The sequence below is a fragment of the Squalius cephalus genome, assembly GCF_949319135.1.
Source record: "Squalius cephalus genome assembly, chromosome: 4".
Classification (NCBI taxonomy): domain Eukaryota; kingdom Metazoa; phylum Chordata; class Actinopteri; order Cypriniformes; family Leuciscidae; genus Squalius; species Squalius cephalus.
The window spans coordinates 13,114,288-13,141,397 of record NC_137125.1 but is presented as its reverse complement, the minus strand read 5'-3'; the positions used below and the strand labels follow the sequence as shown (position 1 = coordinate 13,141,397).

Here is a 27,110-nt window from a genome sequence, read left to right as displayed (position 1 = left end):
ACAGATTTTTCAACATTTTTTCTTCAAGGGTTAGTTCACCCAAAAATGAAAACTGTCAGTAATTACTCGCCTTCATGTTGTTTAAACCCCGTAAGACTTTCGTTCATCTTCAGAACACTAATAAAGATATTTTTGATTAAATCTGAGAGCTGTCTCACTCCTCCATAGGCTTCTCTGTAATCGCTATCTGCCATCCCAGAAACGTTCGTATAAAGACGAATTAAGTATTAAAATATATAAATTGAGTATTTTTGGCACAGAAATTCTCCATCAAACGTACAACTTAATTTTTGAAACTTTGTCCATGTTTAGCATGGGAATCCAACTCTTTAACAGTGTAAAAAACTCAGTATGCATGAAATAGCATTTCATAGCATTAAATTGTGAAAGAAAAAGGCCTATAAAAGATTGGTCACCCTGCATGGTCACTGCTTACCAATGCAAGCATCGCAGCCTGTGAACGGGGAACATTTACAGCTATTTATGATTCATAGTGATTTGTTTGAATGTGACGAGACATGAAACATTAACAGAGCTTGTTTCGGCATATTAGGCACATGATTAAGAGTGAGTGTGTGCATATTTTGAAATGACCCTGTGAGGTCACACACTTCACACAGCTCCAGGTACATTGCCTAGTAGATTAAATGTGGCTTTTATCACAATAATCAACAGATGTCAACAAAGAATATATGATAGATGTAGGAGGAGAGCGCTGCCAGGAAAGTCTCAAACACACACACACACACACACACACACACACACACACACACACATCCAAGGCGATTCACACACGTGAATGATGATTTGCACATTCACATTCAAGGATAAACTCGTACATTTTAAACATTCAAAGGTTTTTATGCACAGTTGTACATCTACGAATTTTGTTTTGCATTTGTGAAAAGTATTTTATGAATATCTAATTTTATTTTGCACATGTGAAATTTGCTTTTTGTGAATATATTTTTTTTTCCACACACATGAATTTTTTTTTGTGTACATGAATTAGGTTTCATACATGTGAAATTGTCTAGGCATGTGTGAATCATGTTTTTTGCGTGAATTATATTTGAGACAATTCTGCCTCCATAACAAGAAGAAGAAGAAGAAGAAGAAGAAGAAGATATCGTCATAGGTCACATGATAACGTCAACATGGCGGATGATGTCCGGATCGCATTCATACTTAACGAGATCTGGCTATATAGTACCGACTCTTTTAGCGCTCGTTCAGTAAGTACTTATTGAAATGAAGTCCGTCCTCATTGAGTATGCGGTTTGGGACGCAGCCCAAGAGTCCATGTGGTGTGAGTGTGTGACAGTGTGAAACTGTGTGTGGAAGAAGTAACAGATTTAGAAGATAAAACTCGTTCAATTCAATTCACATTTATTTGTACAGCGTTTTTCACAATACACATCATTTCAAAGCAGCTTTACAGAAAATACATGAGTCCATATTACAGTTTACAGTAATCTGATATCAGAGGAGACTGTCTAAGTTATGCATTTCAGAAATGTACATGTTCAAAATCACAGTTAGCTAAAAATGTATGTAGATACAATGATATCATTGAAGTAATGAATACTTGTTTATTAACAAATGATTAAAATTTAGACATTTAGAAAATTGAAGCATTGGTGCGTGTTGATTCACTTTTACAGTGTTTTGACCAACAATTATGAAGGACTGTGTGTGTGTGTGTGTGTGAGATGAACTGAGATGAACTGAGAACAGAACTGAACAGAAGCAGGAGTGTAAATAAATACACAGAACAATAATCAGAAACAGAGGAATAAAGATCGAGAGGAAACTCAAATATGAACAAAAACAGCAAAACTAAACACAACCCTGACAACAACTATAATAATAACATGATAAATGCTGTAAATCACATGATAACTACATACATGACTGAAATAAACACACACACACACACACACATATAGAGAATCATGAGATCCTTCATTTACACAGGAATTGATCAACAAACTGTGATATTGATTCATTCTCTTGAATATGTCTTATTTTCACAGCAATAGAGAGAAAAAATTAAAGAGAGAAAAAACAAAGATAATAATAAAAAGATAAACATCAATCCAGAAACCCCCACTAACAGGTTTAGTACAGTACACAATATATTACAGCAGAAGCATCTTTAATAATACACACATAACCCACAGCAGAGGAATCATAACCCACAGCAGAGGAATCATGTTAAATAACACACACATAACCCACAGCAGAGGAATCATGTTTAATAACGTTTTGAACAGATGGAGAAGTTGAGATAAAACATCTCTGAATGTCTTAAACTGAGTTTAGAGTTGAAAGTCTAGTTTTGCTCGTATCATACAGACATGTTTCAGTGAGTCTCATTGTGTCTCATATTTCCTCTCTCTTCTCTGTGTATCATTGTCTGTTTCTCTTTATTTCACTGACAGAAGTTCAGCTGTGTTATTAATGTAATGAAGAGACAATAAGAGACTCTAGAACATCTCACTGTCACTGATTTATCATGCAGCTCAAAGCATTATTGGTAGAGTCTCTCATCAGTCTATTCTCATTCATCAACACAGTCTCACTGATGATTTATAATAAACCCCAAACCCAGGATAGAGTGTGTGTGTGAATGTGGTCTGGACTGTGTGTATGAGGCTCAGTGTGTCAGAGACGCTGTAGAAGGACAGAGTTCCTGCACTGTGATCCACATACACTCCTGTTCTACACACTCCTGTTCTCCTGCTGATGATGGGGTCTACAGGGAGTTTAGTCTCTATGTCATTGTGTCTGAATGAGTAACTGGAGGGAGAGCATAACAAACTCCAGGACTGATTATTACATCCAAACACACACTCATTACTCCGTCCCTTCCTGCTGATGCTCTTATATGACACTGATATACACACCCTCCCACTCCACTCAATCTCCCAGTAACAGCGTCCACACACACTCTCTCTACACAACACCTGCCACACATCATCAAATCTGTCTGGATGATCAGGATACTTCTGGACGTTGCCAGTGTTGGTAATCTCTCTGTTCCACTCAAACAGGAGGCGTTTATTCACTGTGTTCAGATCCAGAGTGAAGTGATGAGAATCTGATGGAGAGAAAACACACATCAGTGAATTACAGAAACTTTCTATCTTGAGTCTTCATTTCAGATCTGACTAGTTCATTTAGGATTGTAAGCAACCAATGATAATAAAGCACTAAAGAAATATCATTCTGTAACAGCTTTTGTCCTGAATGAGGTTCTGACTGAAATCGCCATGGTTACCAAACAGAAAACATAGGATTCTTATGTTCAAATATTTCTGTAATCAGGAATTATGAAACTGTCTGATCTTTTACAGTTTTTTTAATTGCTTTGCCACAATTTGTGTGTGTGTGAGAGAGAGAAAAATAGTTTGTGAGTGTGGATGCGTGTGTTTGCAAGAGAGTGTGTATGTGTGAGTGTGTGTGAGAGAGAGAGAGAGAGAGAGAGAGAGAGAGTGTGTGTGTGTGTGTGTGTGTGTGTGTGTGTGTGTGAGAGAGAGAGTGTGAGAGATAATTTGTGTGTGTGTGTGTGTGTGTGTGTGTGTGTGTGTGTGTGTGTGTGTGTGAGAGTGAGTGTGTGTGTGAGAGAGAGAGAGTGAGTGTGAGAAAAATTGTTTGTGAGTGTGTATACGTGAGAGAGAGAGAGAGAGAGTGTGAGAGTGTGTGTGTAATGTAGCTGAACTCTTCATGTTCAATAAATCATCAGTGTCAGTTAAACTTAGTACAGTTTAATCATCATTTACATGATCAACTCTAGAACTCTTCTGTCATGTTTTCTCTCAGCTTCTACAGGAAGAACATGAACACACTCAGTGAGTTTCTCTGCTTGTTCTCTTAGTGACTTACATAGAAGGAGCTCGTTCCTGGTCTTGGGAACAGTGACTGTGGAAATCAAGAGACATGAAGAGTGTGGTTATCATCAGGAGCGGGTTCACTATTCTGGGCCCAAGCAAAGTCAGGATCCACACACACACACACACACACACACACACACACACACACACACACACACACACACACACACACACACACACACACACACACACACACACACACACACACACACACATTGCATAACATTTTACTCTGAATTGCACTACAGTAATATTGAATAGAATTAAGTGAGACATTTAAATATATATATTTATTTTACTTTAAACTGCATAACAAAAATTGTCTACACTTTGGTAGACCCTACTTGCTTTTTAGCTTGAACAATTGTCTTCTTATTGTGAAATCTGATATTCCGATTCTCAAATATGTCTTAGTGATTGTATTTAGTCTTTTAAACACTTTTATATTGATCATGTTAGATGATAACGGGTAATCGGTAATAGTTTGCTTCATCCACTTCTCCTGAAAGACAGGAAAGTAAGTGGCCGGTGAACTGGGAGAAGAATAAACACTATTTCGTTTCCTACACGACGTATTTCTGACGTGAATAAAACACGGTGTCAAATTAGAAGTTTTAAATGCCGCTTCCATAGACATCAGTGTGTATGTGAATGTGTTGCTAGTATTACGTGTATTTAAATGAAACCTAAATGAAACGTTGTTGTTGTTGGAAATAAACTGCCCATTATATATGACAAGAACTGAGTGTGTCCGTCTCTGGCTCGCCGCTTTGGTTAGTGTTAGTTCACCCAAAGATGAAAATGCCATGATTTACTCAACCTCATGTCCTTCCAAACCCATATGACTTCAGGACACACATGTGAAGAGAGTCTATTTTAATGAAATCTGGGAGATTTCTGTCCCTCCATTGAAAGTCTATTCACCCATAACTCTGACGCTTCCAAATGTTCATTAAGATTCATGAATTGAGTAGTTTAATCCAAGAAGAGACACGATTTACACGAAATGATGAGCAGATTTGATTTAGACTTATTCACATATAAACACTGATCAATGAACAATATTTGCAGAATTCTATATTTGGTGATGGAGGCGATGTGTAAATGTAATAAATAAGGTCGACAGCGCTGCTGTAACAGCGGGCATCAACTGATGTAATTGCTTGCTCAGCAGGGGCCCTCAAACCCGCGGGGCCCTACGCAATTGTGTGAGTTACGTGATGATTAAAAACGCTATGAACTGATGATCATGTCAAGAGAAAATGATCCTGCATCCATTGCTAACACATGCAGAAATCCTCCAACACAGAAGATATTTAGAAATGTCTGTTTACATAACCCAAATCCTGACACAACCACTATTGAGGGTTTGATATTATTGACATGTCACCATATTTGATTTGGCTTCTGTAGACATGAACTGATCACAGATTTGATTTGAGAGGGAATAGGACTCAAATTTCACTTTGTTCATCATACAAAGTAATCAAATCGCTTCATAAGACTTGGATTAAACCTCAACCTCATTATTATTCTTCAAAGAGACACTGATTGATCAATAAATGTCTCATGCTCAATCATTTTGATTAGAATTATAATTCTACTGATTATGAGAATTTCTGTGAATACATGGAAGCCACATTTTACTCCTAAATCATAAAAATGCATCATTAATATGCAAAAATGCATATCAATAGAATAAGGAGGATTTTAAATGGGTGATTTTAACAGTAAATATCATTAGTAAATATCAGAAGTTTCCTTCATGATCACAAATGCATTGTAGTGATAAATAGTGTCTACTTAAAGACACAGAGTATGAGGATTTAATGTCAGATATACTGCATTTAATCAATGCAAAGACTTGAACAAACTGACAACAGAACAACAGAGAGTAATGAGTTGAAGTACAGACTTCGGTACCAAACGGTACTGACATTTTTAATTCTGTAAAACATGTTGTAACACTTCTTGAGGGCGCCATTTTTTTTGTTTAAATTCATCATAACATAACGAGTGCGGGATTTGACGTTTACAGTCGCTGCTGAGAATGGAGATATAGGGCCCTATTTTAAGGATCTAAGAGCATGGTCTAAAGCGCAGTGCGCAAGTTCACTTAGAGCATGTCCGAATCCACTTTTGCTAGTTAGTTAACGACAGCTAGTTAGTTTTACGCTCCCGGCACATGGTCTAAAAGTGTTGTCCGTATTCTCTTAATGAGTAATAGGTGTGTTTTGGGATTAAGTGTTTTGGGATTTACGTGTGTTAAACCAATCAGAGTCTCATCTCCCATTCCCTTTAAATGCCAGTTGCGCTTGCGTCATGGTGGACTCACTATTTACATGGAGGAATTTGATAGTGGAAAGACCGAACGCGTCTCCAGAGAGGAAATGGATCTGCTAGTGCACAGGATAAAAGTGCAGAAGCAGATCATCTACGGGACAAGCCGGATTCATTCCACCATATCTTTATGAACACAATAATAATCTTTTACATTGTAATCCTTTTATTTTTAATATTTGGCATGTTTGTGTGCTGCTGTGTGTGGCATGTTTGTGTGCTGCTTATTACCCTGTGTGTGTAATAAGCAGAGTGTGTGTGTAATAAGCAGAGTGTATGCGCGTTGTGGACCCGCCTATAGGCGCACATTACTAATGCGCTCTTTAAATAATAAAAAAAATACTGCACCACTGACTTTAGGCCAGGTTTCTGTTGGTCAATGGCTCAGTCTATTTCAGTTCCTCAAAATAGCAATGCGCCAATAATGAGCCTGAACACACACCTCGGTTTGATCACTGAATAAAAGGCTAAATTTTTATCTGTTTCTTGCAAACGTGTGGATTCTAAAGATTTGGATTACAATGAGCGAATAAAATGGATGTCTTTTGTGAATATATGTTGTGTTTTGGTGTTTGGTGCGTATGGGACACTCAGAGGGTTCGGTTAAGCACTAGTAGAAAGGGTGGTGGGGGTTTCCAGTTAGAGAAACTGGAGCAAGAGAGAGTGTCCCAGCAGAAGGGTTTTATTCAGATTAGCATAACGAGAATAGTCACTATACATAACAGAAGTTACAGTAAATCACGTTATTAAATGTTAAATATGAGGTAGTATTTGTTCGCATTACTTTGGTAAAGAGTATTCAAGTTGCATTCAAGTATTTAGAATCGAAATATATAGCATAAATAATTTAGCTTACATATTTAAATTACTGCAGAACATATTCAACTATACAGAATCAAACTAGCTTCAGCATGACTTGACATGGACTTCGGCAGCATGCAATTTACACGAAAATATAATTATTATTCAAATGTCAGTAACTGAATACACAGAATATTAAAGTTTGAACAGCATAGAATGTAAAACAGATAACTTACTTCTTAATCATTCACGGAAACAACACACATGCAGCAGTCCATTTTGTGTAAGAAAATGCCTTTTGTGTCTCACGGCAAACAAACGATATATTACAAAATGGTTAAACGATTAAAGAAATGTTATTCATTTCATGGTTTTAAAGTGTAGTCTTGTTTAACATCATGTAATAATCCTCTGAAATGAGTTTGCAGCAGAAGTCACAAACAGAGTGAAATGTTATTATTTCTTATTAAGTAAATGAGTAAACTGCAATTAATAAATGCGACTGAAAACGTAATTGATAAGACAATTGAATGCAATAGGGTCAAAACATTAATGCCACTATTTTAATATTCATAAATAGGAATACGTACAAATGTGTATATCAGTTGTTCATACGTAAATATTTTGCGTTTTAGTGCTATAAATACGTCAGTATTATACGTTTCTCTGTGTATTAAAACGTAAGTAAATGTACGTGTGGAAGAACAACACTTAACGTAAAAATACACACGTATTCTCATGAGATCACGTTGCATTGAAGCTTGAATTTGTTGTCATACCTTAATTTATAGATTTTATTTTCCTGTGGTTAGTTCAATTACTTCCTCTACAACTAACGTCTGTATGCTTTGCATTTATTAAGAGTAATTCATAATGATTATTATTAAAGAATATAAATAATGAGATTTGCATTTGTTAAATATATTATTTATATTAATCATAATCATTTAGTTTTCAGGGATGACTGAGGCCTTTCTACAGTGGGCTTAAAAGAGTAATTTATTTATATATTTATATATATATATATATATATATATATATATATATATATATATATATATATATATATTTATATTAAGATAAAGATTAATGCAAAGAGAAGTGCATATGACACTCACCTGAAGACTGTATGGGGCCGATAGTGTCACTGGCTTCACTCACTCCCACTTTACCCACTATCCTGTAGCGGATCAAGTACTGCTTTCCAAACTCCAATCCAGTCAGAGTAAAGACTTCATCAGCGGTGTTTATGATAATCCACTGTTCCTCAGCGCCAGAATCTGCTTTCACCTGCTGGTACTCCACTCTGTACCTCACAGTTTCTCCAGTTGGGGACTTCTGCAGTTTCAGGGACACAATGTCCTTCAGGACCTTCTCCACTTCTGGAGGGGGAGGCTTCGACACGGGCTGGAACTGTGTGTCTGTCAGATTCCCTGTTTCATACATATAGATAGAGGAGCCTGGACTGGAGGGATCGGAGATGACAGAAATAATGAATCGATATCTCTTTTCATCTTTATTAGCCTCTGAAAAACTTCTGAAAAGAGTTAAGTTCTTTCTCATCTTTGACATGACACCAGGATCGTTGTGCCACTTTCTGACAGATACTAACGTGCTAGAATGTGGTTTCATTCCCACATCAAGCTCTTTAAACTCGTCAGATTCCAGAAACTTATTCAGGGTTGAAAGATACGGGTCTTCATACTTCAGAGATGTGAAGGTCAAGCACACCACAACATCAATATTAGGATCAAGGAGGATGGCGTTGAGACAGTTTGAGTCTTCAGTATTGATTCCCTCCAGTATCTCGGTGTGAGAACTCAAGATTTTAAGTTCAGCCGTTGCATGATCTAACCACTGGTTAAGCATGTCAGCATTAAAGGGGGAGCTGTAGTGGATCTTCAGGATGTCTTCCAATGAATTTTGCTCCATCTCTCCTCCTCGTATAGCAGGCAAGACCTTGGCCACTGCTTTTAGGAATACCATTTTGTAAATGTTAAGAGAGCCCTGAAATAAATGGAGCCTCTCTTTGATGTCTTTGAAAACATTTACCAGAGTTTTTCTGGAGAGGTCGTTGCATGTCCTCTCTACTTCTCCCAGCCCCTCTATTATATCTTCAGTGTTGGAAACCAGACGTGTGGTGATTTCTCTTTCCAACTGAGCAGCTTTTGTATCCAGTAGAGAAAGAGGATAGAGCCAGACTTTTATTGGAACTGCATTCTGTGGATTCTCCTTCAGTATAGTGGAGAGCTTCTTGTACACCTCTAGGGCCTCCATGTAAGTGGTGGGGTTCTGATCAAGGCGGACGTCACCATAAAATGTGCAGGCGATGCTCTCAGCCCTATCCGTATGACCTTCTGTCATTTCTAAAGCTCCTTTCCCCTCAATGGAAAATTGAGGAATCTTTTTGACCATGACATTCAGTTCTCCCTCAATCTCCTGTTTTTCTTTGTCTTTTGAAAATGTCCGTTCAAACACCATGATGGCCTGAGCTCCGTACAGTACAGCCGTGACCACATGAGTTGCAGTTTTCTGGTCAAAGACCTGAGGGTAAGTGATCTGTCCCAGATGGCTCATAGTGAGCTGGTCGAAGCTTGTGGTTTCCCTGTAATTCATTGTAACTCTGGACTGTTGGTTTGAGGATTTTGTGTCATGCAGGAACTTGGCAGATCCTTCCACCTCCACCAGCCCTCCCAAAAAGCTGGCCTTCAGGGAAGCACTCACATCCAGGAGACTGGACTTACTAGAGAGAGAGTCGGAGCTACTGAACTTCAAATCTGTCATGGGCTTCGGACTGGTGTCCAAATCTGCATCCAGTGACTGCTTATCCCACAGAGTGACACCTGAAATGAAAAATAGCTTTAACAGTCAAGTCAAGTCGCCTTTAGTTATATAGCACTTTTTACAATACAGATTGTTTCAGCTTTACAGTGATAACAGGAAAATAATGCAACACAATTTGTTTCTAGAAGAAAATAGCACCATCATCCAGCTTAAAGGAACACACCGACTTTTTGGGACTTTAGCTTATTCACCGTATCCCACAGAATTAGATAAGTCCATACATACCTTTTTCATCTCTGTGCGTGCCGTAACTCTGTCTGACACACCCACCGCTAGCCTAGCCTAGCTTAGCACAAAGACTGGAGGTAAACGGCTCCAGCTAGCATACTGCTCCCAATAAGTGACAAAATAACGCCAACATTTTCCTATTTACATGTGATTTGTATAGTCACAGCGTGTACGAATAACAAGGTCACATGAGACACAACCATCTTCTAACCATATACATACTGGGAACTTGTAAGGGTAAATGCCTCTGGGTTAATGCGAATTAGCTCAAGGATATAGGGAATTTTAGAAATATTAATAATCATAACTCATGGTCATAATTCATAAATCGCATATGCATTTACTTTATCAATTATAGGAAATGCCTCGTTCGGTAACTGGTCTTGTCATTTGTTATTCGTCCAGCGAATAAATGTAAGACTATCACAGTTAAGAAGTATTCCTGTTTACAAAACTCCAAGAAAGTTTATCTTCTGGCCACGAAGATAAAGCCTTTTTGGGTTTATAAATTAAAACTAGGCCTACTCAAAGTAGGCTAGCCTATAATATAGAGCGTGTAGCTTAAATAAGATCTTTGATTTCATTGACTTCATAAAAAGTGTTTTTTCAAACACAGGGACAGTTAAAAGTATAAATGGGTTTATTAATAAAATGGCACACACTAAGAGATTATATAAGCTACAAATATAAACGTACGTAAAATGCAAACAATAAAACAAACAAACATTTAAACAAACAAGAAAATATGTGATCAGAATAAAATGAAATGAAAGAAAGAAAGCAAGAAAGAAATATAGAGAAGGGAAAAGCTAGTAATTATTACATACAGAAACCTAGGTTCACGAGACACCTGGAAACAGCTTTTATCAGATAATGTACTTGCGAGTTTCTGTGCTCTTTCTGGTGAGGCTGAGGCTGAGGCAGGACAGCGTGGACGGTGTCGATCCTGTTTCTGTTGCGTCTTCCGGTGCCGCGGGAAGCTTGAAAGGCTCACTGAATGTAACGTTACCGAGAAAGTTCAGATTCGTCTCCCGGGAAGGGAGAGGCTGCAAAAGCTTCGTTGCAAAGGACGGCAGCTACGACTCGAACATGTGTTGGTCCGAGGAGAAGGCCTGATCCTTTTTAGATGTTTCTTGAAGCCGGGGAGAGGAGGAGTTCAGAGGTCAGGGATGAGAGAAGAGAGCCATCGATGAGAGAAGAGAGTGAGAAGTGGGGGTCTCTTCCTTTTAACAGACATCTGTTTACGCCCTGTTTTGGGGACAGAGCGAATCAAAACTTCTGATCTGTAGCAGGAAGAAGTCTTCTTTGTGTGAAGAAAAACACGCCCCCTTTTACCATATGTCTTATGAGGGAAAGGATTCATACTTAGAAATATGATATTTCCTGGAACAAATGCATATTATTGTACTCTGCAGTCAAGATTCGTCTCCGTGAGATGGAGAGGATTACAGAGATATCAATTATGACAGGTAAAGATTGGGGAAACATAACGTTACACTTATATGCATAATTACACACAAATAAAGTTTGATTAAACACACAATAAAGTTGTCAGTGTTTCCGTTATGTCAAGTGACGACACTTTGAGAAACATAGGAATACATATCAACATTCAGTGGCTTGTTATGTGGGGGAATATCTGTTTCAAAGTCCAGAGTGTGTGTGTGTGTAATGCTGGAATGTCTGCTTTCCTGGGTCGTAAAGTTTTATGGTCTGAGGTAGGGTTACAACAAGACACGACTGAGGAATTCCCTTCAATGAACATTTAGAATTCAAAACTATACTCTAGCAAACCAAACCTCTATCACACGTGCATATAGGAAGGTACACACATTATAAAATAAAATAACAGATATTTATCTTATTCCCAGTTATACACAAAAGGGTGTTTGTGTGTGTGTGTGTCACGAGGTTGTAAAGTCATGGGGAGTTCATGCTGAACTGGGGGGGTCTTAAACTACAGGGTTCCTTCGGTGACTCATGTCCCTCTGGGGAGCAACAAAGTTGCAATTTTGACAGTCCGAACCGACGTCGGGACGCCAGTACAGGACGTGAATAGATCTCTTGTCTGCTCAGACAATGAAGGATGTGTTTGCGAGATCGGGATCCACTAATTTGAACAGCATGTGACCGGATGTCGTAGTCATTGTCGTTACAAACTATATTCTCAGAAGGCGAAGCACTGCTACTTCTGCGGAGTGATTTACTCCAACTCTGAGCAAACTCTCTGCTCCTCACCAAGGGGCTTCTCAGGTGCTGCGTCAGACAGAGTTACGGCACGCACAGAGATGAAAAGGGTATGTATGGTGTCAGAGGATTTGTGAATTTTAATAGGTTTTGTGGACCCACGAGCTCACTTCCTGATACATATTCACGTACACACAGACAGAGGAACCCGAGGCGCAGAGGACGGAAGGGACGCAAGAATGCTCATATATGGGAAACAACAGTGTCACCAAAAACCCCCTCAGTGACTATAGAAGGTTAATGTTGCAAGACCCTGTCATGAGACTTAGTTCCTCTGGAAAAACCCAATCTACTGCATTGGAACAATGTAACCAGGTTCCATATAAATATAACTGCTTTCTGACTGTTGAGGGCTGCATTTTTGATCTTGATATCGATTGCATCCCGGGAGAGAAATTAAAATCTCTTCTAGTTTAATTCTAGCTAAATTGCTTTTGGTTTGAACTGCTCTGCTGTATTACTGCAACTTGAAAACTCTCGGATGAGAACAAGTTCATATTTACTCCTAACTGCTTGAACTGCTTACAAGGTAATTAGTCTTTGTAATATTCACTCATACAGGACTGCCCTGTTGAGATTGAATAAGCTGAAGTTTTATACTCTGTAACTTTTTCTTTTGATTTGCTACAAGTATTAATTTTTGTATAACCAGTGTTTTTAATCTTTTGTATAAATAAATTTTTATTTCTAAAGACAATCACTGTTAAGTTTTTACTTCAGCTGATAAGACAGTTCTAAAAGCAATAGACAGAGCAATTCTTTTAATTCCTTCTTACCACTGAAGATAACAAGGTTCCAAGAGCGATTCTGCTGGAAGGTGAGCATGAGTTTGATTCATATGTTTAGTTTAGAAATGTTTATTATTGTTTACCTGGGAGTGTAGGGACTACACTTAGACTTACTGGTATAAATAACAAGCTATTGAGGGAATAGTACCAATTCTGACCTGACAGCAAAAGGCCGCCTTGACACAGTGATACTTGGGGCTAATCAGGAAAGTGAGTGTAATACCAGAACTCACCACAATGGACTTATCTAACTCTGGGGGATACGGTGAATAAGCTAAAGCCCCCAAAAGTCGACGTGTTCCTTTAAGTAAGCACAGTGATGGTTATACTGTATATATATATATATATATATATATATATATATATATATATATATATATATATATATATATATATATATATATATAAAAAAAAGGTGGCCCTTATTTTTCAAGTTTTGATTTATAATTGTCTGACCCCCTCAAGTTGTTCCAATACATGAACAAATAATTCAGGCAAAATATGAGCTCATTTGAACAATATTTAGAGGTGGCTCGATGACGTTGAAGTTTTGTATAATCAGTTATTATGCTCAATTTGTGATAATTACCACTTGCCTAATTTTATCTCAACTATTTAAATTACATACTTGCTTATTTAACCCTTTCGCACGTACGATCACAATAATGTTTATTTTAGGTTTCAGACATATAAGTACTAAAAAAACAATATATTTAGAGTTTGTAAAATACACAGTGATGTCAAAGGAAGAGGCAATAATAATCCTTTCCATTATAATTAGTTTTATTCATATCAGATACGCATTGTGTAAGTAACTTTAAAGTGTACTCTAATCTTCTCCCAGTTCACCTGCCACTTACTTTTATGTATTTCGGGAGAAGTGGATGAATTCACGTGTTGTAAATCCAACAGATCCGATTCTCTGAACTGCGTCTGCGGCACAAACTAAGATGGCGGCGCCCATCTCGCACACAGCTCAACTAATGCGATCAAACGGGAGGGACAGTTGCTACGCGCTCGCAAGATTATCTATTAATTAGCCATGTGGAAGGAATTGAAGGGACTAAGCTACCCACAGGGACCATCGTTCTCAGCCATTTTTTACATCGTCACAATGTTCTGAAAGAGGATATTCGAGCAGCAGCAAACAATACCATACGGAGAGTGGAAGAATTTTGGTTCCGGGCAAGAATTCCAGTCAAGCATCGACAGGACTCCGTTAAAAAACTCGAGCAATTATTTTGTGACTGGAAGGGGTTGAAAAAGAACAAGAATCACCAAACAAAGACTCAACGGGCTAACGAAGCCACTTTCACAGAAATTATTGCAGGGTTGTTTGACATTGCACATGCAAATGCTATTGAGCTAATCGATGCAGAGACTTACTCGAAAGAAGAGAGAGAGAAGGATAAGCTCTTCCTCAAACTTCAGCGGCAAAAAGGACAACCTGGTTGCATGTTGGGTGTCGACAAAGTGTTGTTGCTGCAGCAACAGAAGCAGAAGGAGAAGCAGGATAAATTGCAAAGCCAACACCATTGTTCTGAACAAGAAAAAAGTATTCTCTCAGAGTCAGTTGTGTTGGAGAGCAGCAGCAGCAATAATTCCGAGAATAGTTCATCAGAATCAGAATCGGATAGTGGAAATCCTGGACTATCCACCACAAGTAGGCCTGGTGCACCACCAAGGAAACGGGGTCGCCATCACATTATCTCAGCTCCTCTGTCAGCAATGCTTGATAGAAATTTACTGAGTGACAGGGCTGCCATGATGATTGTTTTCGAATCTGCCAAAGCTCTCGGACAAGACCCAGAAGCTCTTGCTCTAAACAGGTCAACCATCCAGCGTCAACGTCGAAAACACAGAGAAGCAACCGCCGCTGGCATTGTAGAATCATTCATACCAAGCACGGCGCTAACGGTCCACTGGGATGGCAAGTTGATGCTTGACTTAACAGGTAAAGAAAAGGTGAACAGGCTGCCCATTCTGGTTTCAACAATGGGGGAAAAGCCCCCATGTTGGCCATTCCAAAGATTTCCACAGGAACAGGGCAAGCAGAGGCCCAGGCAGTTTACAATGCCATCGGGGACTGGACCATCTTGTTCGTGGTATGTGCTTCGATACGACCAGTTCCAACACTGGCAGACTGTCTGGAGCCTGTATCCTTCTAGAGCAGCTGCTTGGACGGCCACTTCTACATTTTGGTTGTCGTCATCATATATTGGAGTTGGTGTTGGCTGCCGCATTTGCAGTTTGTATGGGACCCAGCAAGGCACCGGAAGTCCTCATCTTCAAGCGCTTTCAAGGACAATGGTCATCCATTGATCAGAAAATGTATTTAATGCATTTTATTTGATGCAAAATTTAATGCATTTTCAGATGATTTCGCCTCATCTGAGCTATCTGTTATCCGAGATGAAGTCATTGCATTCTGTGAACAGCAGCTGCAGGATATTCAGCCAAGAGATGATTATAGAGAGCTGCTGAAATTAATGCTAATCTTCATGGGAGTGAAATCACCTGATACAAAGTTCAGAGCCCCTGGCCCAATGCATCAAGCTCGCTGGATGGCGAAAGCCATATACAGCATCAAGGTCTGGCTATTCCGATCCCTGTTCAAGCTGACGGCACGCGAATCTCGTGGACTGCTACGTCTGAACATATTTCTTGCCAAGATATACATCAAGTTCTGGTTTCAGGCACCTGTGGCTGCCACTGCGCCTAGGAATGATCTACAATTACTAGTCACTCCACTCATATCCTGATCGAGACATCAGTACAGATACATCACGTAAGAAAGCTGGGCATCTCTGGTACTTGTCGGAGAATTTGATACTTCTCAGCCTGTTCGATAAGCAGGTGGATTTCACTACGAAGCGAGCAATTCTCAAAGCATTAGAAGAGTGGGTCGGTGAGAAGGATCCGCCGAAACGCGTTCAAGTGGACATGCTGACTATAAAACAGAAAACACTCGATAACTTTGTCTCGAAGTCGAGCAGAAACCTGTTTTCAATGCTGGGTATACCTGATGCATTCCTGTCTGAAGATCCCGAATCATGGAACAGTAGAGATGATTTCAAAGCTGCGGAGGCAATAATCAATAGTCTGGTGGTAACAAACGACCACGCAGAACGTGGTGTTGCGCTCATCCAAGATGCGTCACAATCCGGGCGCTTTAGGTGTGAAGAACAGCTGCAGTATGCTCTGAAGTCAGTGAGCAAAACCGAATACAATTTCCAGATGCCAAGAAATCAACGCTGCTTGGTGTTAAGAAACTCTGAACTATTGACTTTGAACTGTGCAAACTGTAAAAAGATGCGTATCATCAGTTATCTTACAATAGTCAAATGTATGTTGTGTAAGATATATGTGGTTAAATAATTAATATTGTACTCACATTGAACTGTGATCAAGTAAAAGGCTACGTAATTTGATGCATTCTGCAAACTGTGTATAGGATTGAATACAATGCTCAATGCTAAACGTTTTAGAATAAAGAATTTTGCTGTAGAATTGCCTACAAAAACAGCGAACTTTGATGTGCTTGAGCTACCTCTAAATATTCATATTTTTGCCCCATTTTTTTTCTGGGGTGTTTTTAGCATAAATGGAACAACTCTGGGGGGTCAGGCTGCAGAAAAACGAAAGAAAAAAAAATTCCTACACTTAAGGGCCACCCTAATATATATATATATATATATATATAGCCGCTCTGGAAAAAAAATGTGACGTCATCGTCCAGCTCAGTTCAGTTCTCATATAATAAATGTCAATGCAGGCAGATCAATAATATTGTTGAATATTAAAGGTCCCGTTCTATGTGATCCCATGTTTCAAACTTTAGTTAGTGTGTAATGTTGTTGTTAGAGTATAAATAATATCTGTAAAATTATGAAGCTCAAAGTTCAATGCCAAGCGAGATATTTTATTTAACAGAAGTTGACTACAAAAAACGGCTCGATTGGACTACACCCCTCTACTTCCTTCTTTAATGATGTCACTAGAACCGTAACCTCCGCCCACAGGAACACAGGCGTATTGATGGCGAAATGTCAACAGACGTGGTTGATGTTTATCTATAATCGGATACCGCAAAAGTTTAATTCGAAGTTGTTAGTTTGCTCTGTCCTTTTCACCACGGACTGTTTTTCTAACCTGGGATAATATCAAGCAGGCTTCTCTCAGCGTTTCATACTGACGAAGGGGGCAATTTCAACTATATTCCAGCAAGCGGTAAGTAGTGATTTAATATGGAAGTAGCGATCACTCTTTACATCGTTTCTCTTAGTAGGATGAAAATAATCTTACTTAAACTGTGATTAATATACAGAAAGCGATCAAAGAACAATCCCTTTCCAATCGCCCAAGCTGTCAATCACACAGCGCGAGTTTATCTGACACTTGCCAAAACTCGTTATGAAATCAATGACGCTGTTACACTGCACAACGAAGCTCTTACTGTATTTATATGCCTCATGTTAGCATTGGTGAAATCATTAGTGAGAGTGCAGAAACTGTGTTGCAATGATAAGATCTTTCACGCGATCAACAGACTGTCATCTGCTCAATGCTCATAATCACTGCAACCTTTTATGTGATGGGAATAGATCTAAATACTTAAAAAACGTATCACGATTCGTTAATCCAGATAGCTGTAATAGTAAAAACGTATAATAGCTGTAATAGTAAAAGTTTTCCAGATAGTTCCACATGTAATGCCAGATATTTCATATGCAAGCATGTCAGCCAATCACAGCAGTGGGCGTTTACACTGAAGTCTCACAGCAGACACGCCCCTTCAAACAGAGTGTTCAAAACAAGGAATGAAATCAGGCTAGGAAATATACCTTTTATTTCTAAATTATAACAATTTTTGATCTAAAAACATACTAACATTATAAGGGCACCCCTGGAAACATTATAAAATGGGACCTTTAACATGTGAAGACGCAATGTCAACATGCCAATTTTTTATCTATAAGACTACTAATTTAATAGTTGTGTCCTTTCTCTTAAATCTCTAAATTACCACATTGTTGATTCACATTTGGGTGAAAAAGAGAGTAAAAAGCATTTTAGTAGGTACTGTACACCACCTGGAATGAAGGTATCCTTGCGGCAGTCATAAAGCATACCAGGATACAGAGGTCTTCCTAGAGCTGCCACTTCAATGGTCTGTGATGCCATGGCTGCAGGAAAAAACAATGAACAATGGGGACATTTATACATTTGAAGTTTAAAATTAGGGATGCAACGAAATTTAGGCTGCCGAAAATGTTTAGGTTTTTGGCCGAAAGATACAAAAAAGCCGCCGCGCCCCTCTATGTTCTGCGATGGTTTGACTCTGGCTCAGCGTGTTTTATGACTTTGCGTGCGAGTCCGCTTCCGAAGATGCATAACTTCGAAGCGCGTTCCGCTGTGTGTGCGCGCTGTGCTCTCCGCTCCGTGTTCACAGCGCGTTCTGCTCAATGTTCCGCAAGCAACCTCTGTGTGTGTGTGTGTGTGTGTGTGTGTGTGTGTTTGTGTTGCGAGCTCTGCTCACGCTCACCGGAAAGGCAAAGTCCGCTAAAAAAAAAACGTGCCGACATGAAATTTCTCTGTAGGCCTACTTGTTTCTTTTTGCAATAGCACTACTGTGCTGTAACATGGTGTGTATAGCCGTGCTGGGCAACACTGGTAAAATTACACGAATCACGATCCTCTCGTTCACTGGTCCTCTCCCTGCTCTGCTCATGCTCTGATAAAAAATAGCTTTGTAGGACTATACTTTATTTTGACAATTGGTCAAAAAAATTGATCTGTTAAATCTGATTCTGCTGCATAGAACTGATTGAAGAATAATATATTGATATTTTATATTATTTTAATATAGGTACCAGTATTAGCCTTTTCACCATTTGTATCACTCCGCATGTCTGTGTTTGCGCCACTTGCATCATTAAGCCAGTAGGTGGCGACAAGTGACTGTCTTTATGAGTGAACAATTGAACTTTAAATTGATTAGTGCCAAAAACAACTCAGGAAAGAAACAAGTTGGTGAAACCAATCTTTAATGCTAATATAAATTGCTCATTTGCCTCTGGACACAAAAAGATTGCACTGGTTTTTGACTGAAATGTAACATCTATGCAAAATAATCCTTGAAAGATTTCTCATTTAAGGCCATTCCTGTTTGGAATATGTGATTGTGTATTGTCAACAATAAGCAGAAACATTCTGCATTTCCATTTTGTAGTGTGGATCATTCATTGCAACATTTATCCTCATTCTCATTTTTTAGAATCTGTTATCTTGACAAATAATTTATGCTACTGCCCACTGACATGCTTTTAAAGCTATTGTAATCCAAATTTTTTGGCCTTTAAACACCTTAAAATGCACATATCTGAGAAATTCACATTTTATCGGGGGAGCATGTCCCCGAACCCCCCTAACTACCTCACATTTGAATATGCATGAGTGTGTGGTAATGTGTGCTGGTGTGGCTACAGTGCCTAGGCTGAATTTTTGAGCCAGTTTTCCCCTGCATATATACAATATACATTATTCTCTGTATCAAATCATTATTACCCAGCCCCTGATGTTTTTAAAACCTAGAAACACCCCTGCAAATGCATATACAATATTTGTAACTTAAGTAATAATCAAATAAAGAGACAATATATTAACATTTTAAAAGTCTTACAGTTACAACCGGCCCTTTGAGGGCAGCCATAATGCTGAAGTGGCCCTCAGTGAAAATGAGTTTGACACCCCTGCTCTATGGCCTGATTTCAAAGCCCTTGAAGATCTTCCTGAAAGATGATCCTCATTATTGATATCCACTGTTACAGCAGTGTCAGCTTGACAGATGTCATTGTTCTCATTGGCATCTTCAGTCAGGGTGGCATTGCTGTAACCAGCGGCAGATTTCATGCTAAGGTGGCATTTGTCAACTGGGGAATCCTCTTTCAGGGTTCGTACGGGTGCTTGAAATCCTTGAAAATGCTTGAATTTTGATGTTGTGTTTTCAAGGTTTGAAAAGTGCTTACATTTTGGATAAAATGCTTGAAATTGTAACTGTATTTCTTTCACAACAAATACCTATCTGACTGAATAGTTAGTTTATTAAATGGAGAAATAAAATGTAGCCCTTTGCGCTACGCTGGCCAGAGCAAAAGTAGGCGGAGTTTTCATTTTGATTTCCGCGTTTTTTTGGATGCCCTGTTTTTATTGGCCGCGCGGGTAATCGTCACAGAACGCAGCGGCAAAAGTTGAACTATTTTTAACTTTGACCGTGGCGTGCACGCAAGCTCGCCAATGCTGCGCCCCTCTTTGGTCGACGCAGCAACAAAACGTCCTCGCACAGCGCGCAAGCCATTTATGTGCACTGTCAGAGTCTTCTGGGTTAAAATGAATTACAGGTTATTGTTGCACCGTTTCAGATTTTGTTCAAACCTTGTCTATATCAAGAATGTGTCCCAAAACCGAGGCCTGTAAAATATTTCTGTTCAAATCCTTTGTCTTCATATTTTCAGCCCTTGAAATTACTTCGGTTTTACAGCCTGAAAATCTCATTATCTGGGAAGCAATATTTGAACATTAATAAAATGAAAAGTATTATTCATAGGCATTATCTACTTAGACAGTGATACATTTTGAAAAATAAAACTTGTGATTTGCTTAAATATCTGATCCTTCTGCTATTACGAAACACAATTTTGGCTGTTTATAGCATTATCTCTTTTAATGTGATAAAAACACGAAATAATAATTTTGACTGTATTTACGGTGGTGTAAGTTGCTGGAAAAAGCTTTAAAATGGACCTTGAAAGTGCTCGAAAAGTGCTTGAATTTGACCTTGGAAAAGGTGTACGAACCCTGCTCTTTATTTTCCCCTGACACTTTGCACAACATAAGTGAGGAGCCACTCAACTCTGTATTATTACTTCAAAAAATCTGGAGTCTTACCTTATTTTTCAAAACTTTTGCGAGTTCAGACAAACACTTCCTGTTTAATCCGTGTTTCAGAACTCCATACGTTAACAATGGAGCGGTTCATAGAGTTTTATTTTGAACTTAAGTATAAAGAAATAAGGACAGTGCTTAGTTCAAGAAGTTCAGTAAAGTTATTCACAGATCCGAACTTCCAAGATCAATAAATTGTGAGCTAAACGTTTTTAAACTCAATTGACACCTGTTTCCAATCCGTAGATGACGAGCTACAACCTCATTTTCCTCAAAACGAGCCTTATAATATAAATCTATCTCCATGAGACCGTGTGCAAAGTGCAAAACCCAAAAAGCGCTACTACAAATATTAGTCATTAACTTAAATGTTACACACTGTAGTGTCACCAAATTCAGTTTACACATCAATGGTTTGTGGCAAGACATGTGTGGCAATACCCATTTCCATTTTTTGAGACGTCCTTCAACTTTTTCTAAAACATTGTTCCAATTTTTCTAAAACATTTTCCCAATATATACAAAAGTATCATCTCCAAGATAAACACCAAGATATTTAAACCCACCCTTGTTCCAAATTAACCCGGCAGGTAAAACAAGTTCCCTTACGAGAACGTTCTCTCGTACTGCGTTGCAAACGCTTATGGGAAAACTCCTTTTCTCGAGAATATTGAAGCCTTTATTTTAAAACGCATTTGCTACAGCACAGGCGAGAGCATCAGACCCACGTGAGTGAGCTGATAGGCTGTGCTGTGGGCAACTGCACGAACCAATGGCGGATAGACAGAAGCGCGCGAGCCAATCAGGGCGCTTGGCGCTCTGTCACTGTCAAGCGCGCGAAACTACACGTGACCATAACATATAAATACAGATAGAATCCGCCATTTGACAGATTTAATCTCCTTCAGCTCGACTCACCTCGTCGCTGATTTTCTCCGGTCATAAGAAGCCCTCGTCGTGGAAAAGCCGTCCAGCGGAACAGCTTCGCATCCCGGCATCTCGCCAGCTGAGCGTTTCCCTGTGGCATCCGACGAAAAATTATATCCTTTTCATTGCATATTTATCTAAAAGAGCTCTGTGGATCCAGACTAGTTTTGAACCATGGTCACTTGGGTATTCCCATCTATAGCATATGTGCGGCGGCCGGATATCCGCTCCGTCCACATTGTTGAATTATAGCTTTAATGCCCTTGCTTTGTAGCTACAGTTCTTCTGTCTAGACACTGGCTCTGTGACCCAGTCTAGTTGATATTGAACACACGGTTTTCACCTTGTGGACTAAGTGACTGGCTTTGGCCAGATCCGATGAATTATAACTTTAATGTCCCTGCTTTGCAGTTACAGTCTTTTCAGTCTAGACTCTGGCTCTGCTGACCCAGACTAGTTTGATGTTTAACACACGGTTATCACCTTGTGGACTAAGTGACTGGCTTTGGCCAGATTCGTTGATTATAAGTTGATGTCCCTGCTTTGCAGTTACAGTCTTTTCAGTCTAGACTCTGGCTCTGCGGACCCAGACTAGTTTGATATTAAACACACGGCTATCACCTTGTGGGTTAAATGACTGGCTCTGGCCAGTCTTTATTACGGATAATTGATGGGCCCGATGTTCGGTCTCTTTTTATCCTGGCTATTCTGTACTTCCCGGAACTCTGGTGAGTCAGAGCGGCCAAAAGATTAATAGCACGGCGTTTTAAATGGAAACGTTCCCATAAGCGTTTGCAACGCAGTACGAGAGAACGTTCTCGTAAGGGAACGTACTGGTTACTTTCGTAACCTCGGTTCCCTTAGAGATAAGGGAACGAGTACTGCGTTGCCTTGCCGTGCTATTTTTCTTATGGCAGGTTTGTCGCTTCAGTCGATTATACCTGTCAAATGGCGGATTCTATCTGTATTTATATGTTATGGTCACGTGTAGTTTCGCGCGCTTGACAGTGACAGAGCGCCAAGCGCCCTGATTGGCTCGCGCGCTTCTGTCTATCCGCCATTGGTTCGTGCAGTTGCCCACAGCACAGCCTATCAGCTCACTCACGTGGGTCTGATGCTCTCGCCTGTGCTGTAGCAAATGCGTTTTAAAATAAAGGCTTCAATATTCTCGAGAAAAGGAGTTTTCCCATAAGCGTTTGCAACGCAGTACTCGTTCCCTTATCTCTAAGGGAACCGAGGTTACGAAAGTAACCAGTACGTTTTCTACTTAACTCATCACTGATTGTTACAGCTTCACTTTTCCCCCAGTTAATTTTAGGACAATACACCAAAAACATTAATATTTTCTACAAGGGTGTCAATATCTTCTTGTTTTTTGACAATGACAACAACATTATCGGCATAAGCAGACCATTTAAAAACTGTTTCACATCCAGGAGGGTTTACACCGAAAAGAGATCGTCTTAATTTGCACTGAAGAGGTTCTATGGCCAAGGAGTACGTCATACCAGTTAATGAACATCCTTGTCTGACCCCCCAATGAACTTTGAAAGGAGCACTTAAACCACCGTTGATCTTTAAAATACTCTCAATGTCACTATACAAGACTCGGATCATCCCCCTCCCTCCACATGAATGGGTGGAGCAGCGTTGGAGGAAAAAAGGTTGGACCATTTGAGTTGTGTATTTTCAAAATCTGCCGGCCGTTTTGCAAATCCCATACCCTAGCTTTAAAATGATATTGTCAGATATCAACCTATTGGGTATACAATAAGTCTGGTCAACATGAATAATATGCTCCATAACTTTTTTCAGTCTCATTGCCAATACCTTTGACAAAAGTTTATAGTCAGTGCAGAGCAGAGCAACTGGCCGCCAGTTCTTGATCTCTTGTAAATCCCCTTTTTTGGGGGAGAAGACTGAGGATTGCTCTCCTGCAGCTCAATGGTAAATGTCCTTTACTTAAACTGTCTCAATCACAGGCCAGAAAACTTTATAAAAGTCCACAGCGCAGAATGTAGTTCATCAGCAGAGATTGGTGCATCCAACTCTGCGTTAGCCTCCTCGGAAACCTTAGGTAAGCCCTCATAGAAGGACTGCGCCACCTCTGGTCTCTCCTGGAACTCACTGTTGAAGAGCAAATCATAAAAAGCAACTGCAGATTTACGGATATCTACAGACTCTTGCAGCAGTTGTCCGGTACTGGACCGCAGAGAGTGCATAAGTCTCTTTTGTCCATTTTTTTTGTTCAAGGCTGAAAAAAAAAGAGAAGGTGCATCCATTTTGGCAATATTTTGATTACGTGAGCGAACCAGAGCACTTTGAGCAGATAAACCCAACAGGTTAGATAGAGCTGACGTTTTCCTTTTGAGAACTTTGTTCTCTTTCTCTTGTTGAGTCTGCCAAATCTTGCAGCTTCACTATTTCACTCTCCAAAGCTTTCATAGATCTAGTCATGTCCCTTGTGACATTGAGAGTATACTGTAGGCACAGCTGTTTTATATTGACCTTCCCTATGTCCCACCACTGTTGTAAAGAAGTGTATTCAGATTTTTCTTTTGTGTAACCACTCCAAAAATACTTAAAAGCGTATTTAAAAGCATTATCAGAAAGCAAAGATACATTAAAATGCCAATAGTCAATTTTGCACTTCACATCCTTAACAAAGATAGCAACTTGTACAAGGCAATAATCCGAAATACCAACTGGGTGTATTGAACAACCTTTAAGTTCATTACTCTGAAAATCTATCAAGCCTAGCCAAAGACAAAGACTTATCTTTAACATAAGTCCAAGTATATTAACGCTGAGTAGTATGAAAAAGCCTCCAATCATCACATAAATCATTTTAACAAGACAACTCTTACTGGCTCCATGTGGTTCTTGGTGGTTTCTGTCTAGAGTTGCATTCTCAGTGCAGTTAAAATCACCACCTAGGAACATGTATCCATCATCACTACAGTTACTTATTACAGTATTTAGAGAGTTTAAAAAGACCACCCTTTCTGTGTCTACAGTTGGAGCATAAACACTGATGAAAGTCATTTTTTCACTTTCAAATAGCCTACAGCTTGTATTTTTAACAAGAAACCTTCAATGATTTCTTCAGTAACACAAGAAATGGATAAAAAAAATCTCTAGAAAACAGGATACCAACTCCACCACTGTTACTACTCTTATGACTGAGAACAACTTTCCCATCCCAATCTTTCTTCCAGCAGTTTCATTTTCAACGGTGCTATGCGTTTATTGTAAAACAAATTTAATTCCTTAACTTTAAACAAACTGATAAGGGAAACTCTCTTTGCATCCTCTCTGGCACCAATGATGTTTAAAGAACCCAGCTTTATGTCACACATAGCAAATGTTAATAAAAAAAAAACAGAGAGGATAACACAAACAAAGGGGGAAAAAAAAGACACTTAACCATCATTAGCTATTTGTGCTAACTTTTATCATATTTTTTTAGACTGTCAAGGTCAGTTGGCCGGGGTGTTCTGTATTTTCATGAATAGTTTAACTGAATCAAGGAACAACTTTAAATCTGGGAAAAACTCATCAACTTTAACTGATCTCAAGCCTTTGGTTCTTTGTAAAAAAGGACTGAATTTTGGTGAAAGAGTAAGCACTCTCCACATCCATCTGTGTGTCTCCACTAACATCACTTTCAGACTCTTCGTGTTCATCAGTCCATCATCTGACTGAGAAGAACAGCTCATGGGACTCGTCTTTGACACTTTTGTAACTTGTTCAGTGTTTGATTTATTTTCTGGATTTTTTAAATTTGGAAATGTCAGCGTCCAACAAAACCTCTTCCTCATTAAACTTTAAACTACTTCAAACTACTTTTAAACTTCAAACTAATTTAAATTTCAGATTACTTTAAACTTCAAACTTTCTGGTCCAAACTTTCTCAAGCCAACTTAAAGTTTGTCTCGACAAACTTTTTAATCTAGTTTATAATAATTATTGTTATTATTATTATTGAGCATTTTCACATAGGTGAAATAAAAAACATTAAATCATTTATCATATTATTTACTCTGGCTTCTTCCTATAAATATCACAATCCAGACACTTTAATTGGAGAGTATAGATTTTCTGTAGCCATCAAAAATACATCTGTTTGTCATAATCGATCTTCTCACTAAAGCTGATCGTCTGTGAATCAACGCCTGGCCTACAGAAGAGCGGAAGTATTGAACATTTACATGTTTACTTTCCACATCTGTATATTTCAGATTGTAAAGAGTCTGTAAATTAATGTAAACTAAAAGCAGAATCCCTAGAGCTCGATATCATTATAATCCTGAAGATTAATTCCTGAAGACTTACCGTGATATGATATTTGTGCCAGTGTAAAATATGTGTTGGTTCTCTGTCACCCTGTTTGAGTTTGCATTCTGTGCGCTGTCTACGCTTTCTCTTCCTGTCTGTGGTTTTCCTGCCTGCAACTTTGACGCAAGCAGAAAACAGGCTAACACATGTATTGACGCATGTATCCTCTGCCCAACTGTATTAAACTGAGAAACAACTGAGCAGCAATCTGGTCTCTGTGTCTCTTATTTGGTTCTCCAAGTGCACTGTCAGGCTTCACGAGATTTGGAGGGCATTGCAGAAGACTGTAGATAATTGAATAAAAAAAGGTCACGCTGGTTTGGGTTTTGTTTTCACTTTCACGTTTCATGTCTTTAATTTTGTAATTTACCTATATGTGATTACCTTTTCCCTCATGTGTTCTTGCCATGTGCTCCTCTTGTGAATGTGTCATGTTAGGTGTGTTGGACATCGGCTGATGTAACCGATCGGCGACGTGAAGTCTGAAGACACTTTCTGCTTCCCGTAGTGACGCTCACGTGATGTTTGCATACTTTACTACAGCTTTACCTCAGATATCAACAACAAATAAACCCCGTCCATCTCCAGGGGCCTGTTTCAGAAAGGAGGTTCAACCAACTCTGCGTTAAAACTTGAACTCTGAGTTGACTTACCCTGAGATGGGAAACTCTGAGTTTTCGGTTACAGAACAGCTGAAATGAGTTGGTTCAATCAACTCTGAGTTGACTGACTCTGAGTTAAGCGCGTGCACCACAAC

General features: G+C 39.1%; 1 protein-coding gene across 2 annotated transcripts; it reads right to left on the bottom strand.

The window, feature by feature from the left end:
* Positions 1-1,367: 1,367 nt before the first annotated feature.
* On the bottom strand, positions 1,368-26,450 carry LOC307157325 (stonustoxin subunit beta-like). Of its 2 annotated transcripts, none has more exons than XM_079869196.1 (5): positions 26,351-26,450; positions 18,238-18,330; positions 8,156-11,357; positions 3,889-3,924; positions 1,368-3,103 (listed from the first exon to the last, which is right to left on the bottom strand). In XM_079869196.1, exons 3-5 carry the CDS (start codon positions 9,819-9,821, stop codon positions 2,571-2,573), a joined length of 2,235 nt encoding a protein of 744 aa, XP_079725322.1. In that variant the 5' UTR covers positions 9,822-11,357; positions 18,238-18,330; positions 26,351-26,450; the 3' UTR covers positions 1,368-2,570. The 2 variants fall into 2 exon arrangements, with proteins under 2 accessions (XP_079725322.1, XP_079725321.1); XM_079869195.1 differs by having other exon boundaries at positions 8,156-9,880; positions 26,351-26,446.
* Positions 26,451-27,110: the final 660 nt, after the last annotated feature.